Below are 4,995 nucleotides of genomic sequence, written 5' to 3' on the forward strand. Positions count from 1 at the left end.
AATACTGCTGAACAATGTGAACAAAAAAGCGACACTCGTGATTATTTCCTCTCCATTTTTTTTTCACCTACTGCGAGATGTTTATGCCAGTAACAAAAGAAGCAGTGCTTGTAACTGCTCCTCTCTCTTCTGTCACCTACTGCAAGATGTTTATCCCCCTTAACAGCATACAAAACAAGCAGAGATCAACTTCTTTGATGCAGTAGGTTTTTAAACCCTGGTTCTAGCCAGGACAGAGTTAATTTTTGCAGTAGCCAGGAGAGGGCATGGCTAGAATCTAGAGGTTATTCTATACCACCTCCCATCATTTTCTGGGGCCATGGGAAAGGTCCCATAGTGTGGCAGCACGGTCACGTATTGGCAGAGGCTCCCCTTGGTGAGCACATGTGTGAATCCTTCACCTCTCATACACTCTGTTATTAACATTGCTGCTGTTACTGTTTGTTTTCTTATTTCACTCCTGTTTGCAGCAAATGGTTCTTCTCTCTGCCTGTCATCTTTACCTTTTTTGCCTCCAGTTCTCCTCTCCATCCAACTCAGGGAAGGGAAAAGGGGAGGGGCAGTGAGTGAGTAGTGAATGGTTTGGAGTGTTTTGGTGGAAACACTAAATTGGAGAAAACCATTCCTAAACCATGACAAACATCCACTGGAAACAATTTTTTCTCTTCTGAGTAATATATGACTGTTTATAAATTAAAGGTTTACCTACATAAGCCTCCTTGGAACCTGTGGTGCTCAGTTAATAGCAGGTATCAGAGAAGAGACACATGTCTTCAAGTATTATAGCTTCTTTTCTTTTTTTACTTTTTTGCTATCACTGATTTTTTAGTAGTAGAAGTACAAACTGGACCAGAAAAAAGTCATGTTCCCTGTTTTAAAAAGAATAGCATGAGATAAGGCAGTCTAAGAAGAGCAGTCTGTTTTAATCCCCCCATGAGCTTACATCAGCTACTGTAGCACACACAGCAGAACCACCACAACAAGCCAAAAGCCACACTTCTCCACGTAACACTGAACGGTTCTCAACCCTTCGCTCTTTCTGAGACCCAGCACAACGCTTGAAAAGAAAAAGAAACCAGAAAACAAACAAGCTAACAAACAAACAAACAAACAGAAAACAGCCCCCCACCCTCCACCCCGTGACTGATTAGAGTTAATGCCCTTCTGGTGGGCACCAAGAGACTTTTCCAGTTTTACTGCCTTAACTCCCAAGGCATCTCTGCACACCTAAAGCAGGCTGCCCTGACATTTTCCATTTGGACTTTATGAGAAGGTTAACATTTTCCTCTCTCCAGTCTCTGCTTTTTCATTTGAGGCGTTGAGTCACATTAGCCAGAGCAACAGCAAAGGCTTGCACTGCAGAAAATGGATACTGAAAGTCCAAAATGTAAGCATTGCCATCAATTCTTCCAAACTGCATCACCTGGGAAGCAGGGGAAGAGGAAAAGGAAGGGAAAAGAGAACAAGGTCAAAAAAAATGAATCACAGAAAAGGAAACAGAGGAGAGAATAAGAGCGAATTTTTTCTGCTTTGTAGGAACATCCCCCTTTCCCAGGTAGTATGACTGGAGCTACAGACAGAATGGGGTATGATGCCAAAGAACAACGAGAGCACTGTACTTTTCGTCTGTATAGAGTATTTGACTGCAACATTTCACTCCACAGAGTAAACTGATAAAATATGCTAGACTGCATACAGCATTGGTTTAAGTAGCTGTCACCAATTACTTCAGCAGATAGGGGTACACCAGCATCATGCTTCCTGCAGGAAAGTATCAGTCTCTCCCTTGGAAATATCCTACCATCAACCCAACAGGAAAACAGATTTTGTTTTCAAAGAAAGGAGCTTTCAGGGAACGGGAATAACCAATTTCCCTACTCTAGCACTTCATAGCTGATAAGGTGTTCATTCTTTGCAGTTCTGTTTCCCTCTGCATAAATATCTTCACTAGCACATAATTACAGCAAGAATGAATTAAATGCAAAGGGGCAGTGAGAGCTGTTTGAAATGCAAAAAAAAAAGCAAAACTAGTCAGGTTGTTCATTGCTCTTCCACAGGGAATATCTGAAGTTTGGCCAATTATTACTGTTTTTTCATTCACTTCATCAGAAATCCAGATTTTATTTGCTCTACAGTGAAGATCCTTGAGCTAGACTGGGGACTGACTGTGCAAGTCAAGGCAGGCTTTGTTACCCCTTGGTTGAGTGGTTTTGCACAGCTGCCCATGGGGACATATCTACAGCCATTTAACTGAAGAAGAAAGGGGTACAAATGGCTCTGATCACTGCCTTTGAGCTGTTGTTTCATACAAGCAAAACCAAAAAACTCCCAGTGGTCATGCATGTTGGATACTTAAAACACTGAACTCCCAGCTTAAGTCAGAGGAAGTTTAGAGTCTTGGTATCTTTAATAATCCAGAAGTGACTTACAGCTGGACAAGGAAATAAATATGAATCTCCTGAATCTGTCCAGCATCCTGCTAATTAGCACCATTTACAAGCCTGGGTTTGGTGTAGCAGTAGTAGTAACATACCACTTTGGCCAAAATGAAATGTTTTGATTTTCTGAAGTAGCCATTGAGCCTTCTATCCACAGGTGGTTCAAAAGTGGCCCAGGAGCACTTTGCTTTGGGGTTTCTCCCTCCTCTAGCATTAAGAGCCAATGCCAGGGGCCTGGTAGCTGCTCACAAGTGGGAATTTTGGCATGAAGGGAAGCTAACTGCCTTAGCTACGTGCTGCCTGGCTATGTGAGCAGGGCAAGAAGGGAGCAGTGTTCACTCAATTAGCTGCCATCCACAACCATCACTGACAGCAAGTGCAGCTACTGCTGCGGAGAGCTATTGTGTTTATTACAAAATCTTCAGCAGTGAGAGCCAGCCAGACTAAAGGAGGCCCTTGTTCCCATGTTTGACTGCAATAAGACCAAACATATTTTGTGTATTTACTTTACAGCTGAACTTCACCCTACGTGCTGAACTTAGACCTTCGACAGCTGTTTTTTATCAACCATATGGCAAAGCTTTTTTTCGTGGAACAGCTGACACAAGCAAGAGGCACTCTGCAGCATGAGTGACAGCTTATTCCTGGCATAGCTTTCCCACATCCTGGCCCCCATTCCAGCAAACGTGTGCCAACCCTTCCTACCTGTCGTCCTTCCAGCTCAATCTGGAAGTTTTTTGCCGACTCCTGGGTCACCCGCCCTCCGAAGTCCAGCTGGTAGACTTGAGTTGCCTCGTTCCACAGTGGCTGCTTGTTGGCCATCACATACACAAAACCTTGGCTTCCCAGGCGCCCATCCTCCTTCTCACTGGCCTTCCGGCACTTGAATTCATCCAGCTCACTGGCTGTCCTCAAACTCCTTTTAGTTTTCCAACCCTTTTTACTGCCCTGGCTCTGGTTCATCAGTTCATCTCCGCTGATAAAAAGCTCCGGCTCACTCTCTGAACTGTCCTGAAACTCATTTGTCTTGTTTAGTTTCTTGGACTTCAGCTGATCTTTTTGGCTCTTGACCTTCTTCTTCTCCCTCCCCAGCCGAGGGCTGGCTATCAGTGAATTGAAGTCAGTCAGTGTCCTTGCCTCCTTTTTGACCTTGCCCTCAGTGATAGCCTGCACATTTCCTTCCTCGGCTCGACTGTCCAGGCGTTTCCGGCTCTTCTTGCCAAATTTGTCTGTCCTTTGGGGAACAGGGCTTTCTGTCAAGGAGAGCACCTCCTGGAAAGTGTCTGCCGTCTCCACCATTACCTCTGTGCCCACGTGGCCCTGCAGCTCTGCTGGTGGGGGAGACATCACCGGCTTCTCCACCACGAGGAGCGGCTTGGGGGGCAGCGTGCCCTGGGGGCTCTGTACGGGTGGGCAGGTGCTGTAGGAGCTCCAGGGGTGCAAGGCGATCGGTGGCAGCTGTAAACTAGAGCAAGTGCTGCTTCCCGGGTACATGGGTGGCAAAGGGCAGTAGGGGAGGTTGGATGAATAACCTGGCTGAAGCACAACTGTGGGCTCCTGCTGTGCAAACTGTGTTGGGGCCAGAGCTTCTTTGGGGGAGCAGGGGGCCTGCATTCCCTGAAGGGGTGGGGCGCTGTAGCTTCCTGGGTAAGGTACTCCAACCCCATAACTTGTCTGAAAAGTGGCAGTGGGACTGGTTGGAGACTTGGGGGAAACAAATGGCACTCGAGACATATCCAGATGCTGAGCTTGACCAATGATGAGCGGAGGAGGTTTTAGAGGGTTGGGCACTGAGTTCTGAGATGTCCTTTCCTGAGGAACCCATATCTCTTCGCTCACCATAGGATCCCACTGGTACGGCGGCGGCCGTTTTACACTGAGGGTAGCCTCTGTCAAGGACACAGGTACGTGCCGTACCGATTTCTCCACTGGGCAGTGCTGAGAAAGGGCCTCATCCTCCGTGAAAGCGGAGTTGATATAATCCGCTCGGTCACGGGAATTGTCAGGCGGGCTCAGCAAGCTGTAGGAGGACTGGGAGGCCAGAGGCGAAGTACTGACAGAGTGAGCAATGACAGAGCTGTGTTGGGAACCACTCCCTGTGCTCAGATCTGGTCTCATGGCACCAATGCTGGAAGTGCTGCTACCAGCATTGGCACCAGCGATGCTGCCCACGCCACCAGCGCTCGCACTGCTGCTGCTGCCAGCGCCGCCACTGCTGCATTGGCTGCAAGTGTACAACGCTGTGGGCACTCTCTGCTGGTACTGTGCTGACACAATGTTGCTCTTGGCCTTAGGGGGAAGTTGCAAGGTGGCTCTCTGACCATCCATCAGCTGAGCCATTTTCAGGGCTGCCTCTCTGCTGTTCCTCCGCAGAGTAGCATGAATGATACTGCTGTCCAGCCTCTGCGCCATGCTTCTGCCCTGGGACAGCTGGCTGGCAATGTCAGGGTAGGGCGGCGGGTCCCCGGCCGGGATGGAGTAGCGGGGCACCGTGAGCCGGTTCAAGGTGGCGCTGGCACAGGGCTGCTGCATCTTCTTCTCGGCAGCCGTGATGCGC

The 4,995-nt window shown here is 48.1% G+C and overlaps 1 protein-coding gene across 1 annotated transcript in view; it reads right to left on the bottom strand.

The window, feature by feature from the left end:
- Positions 1 to 904: 904 nt before the first annotated feature.
- Positions 905 to 4,995, bottom strand: part of TULP4 (TUB like protein 4) — a 115,755-nt gene continuing 111,664 nt past the window's right edge. The window contains exons 14-15 of the mRNA XM_005420146.2: positions 3,144 to 4,995; positions 905 to 1,423 (exon numbers count right to left, since the gene is read on the bottom strand). Of these exons, the coding sequence (XP_005420203.1) occupies positions 1,307 to 1,423; positions 3,144 to 4,995 (1,969 nt within the window). The 3' untranslated portion in view covers positions 905 to 1,306. The remainder of the gene's footprint in view (positions 1,424 to 3,143) is intronic.

Source organism: Geospiza fortis, unplaced genomic scaffold, assembly GCF_000277835.1.
Source record: "Geospiza fortis unplaced genomic scaffold, GeoFor_1.0 scaffold162, whole genome shotgun sequence".
NCBI lineage: Eukaryota > Metazoa > Chordata > Aves > Passeriformes > Thraupidae > Geospiza > Geospiza fortis.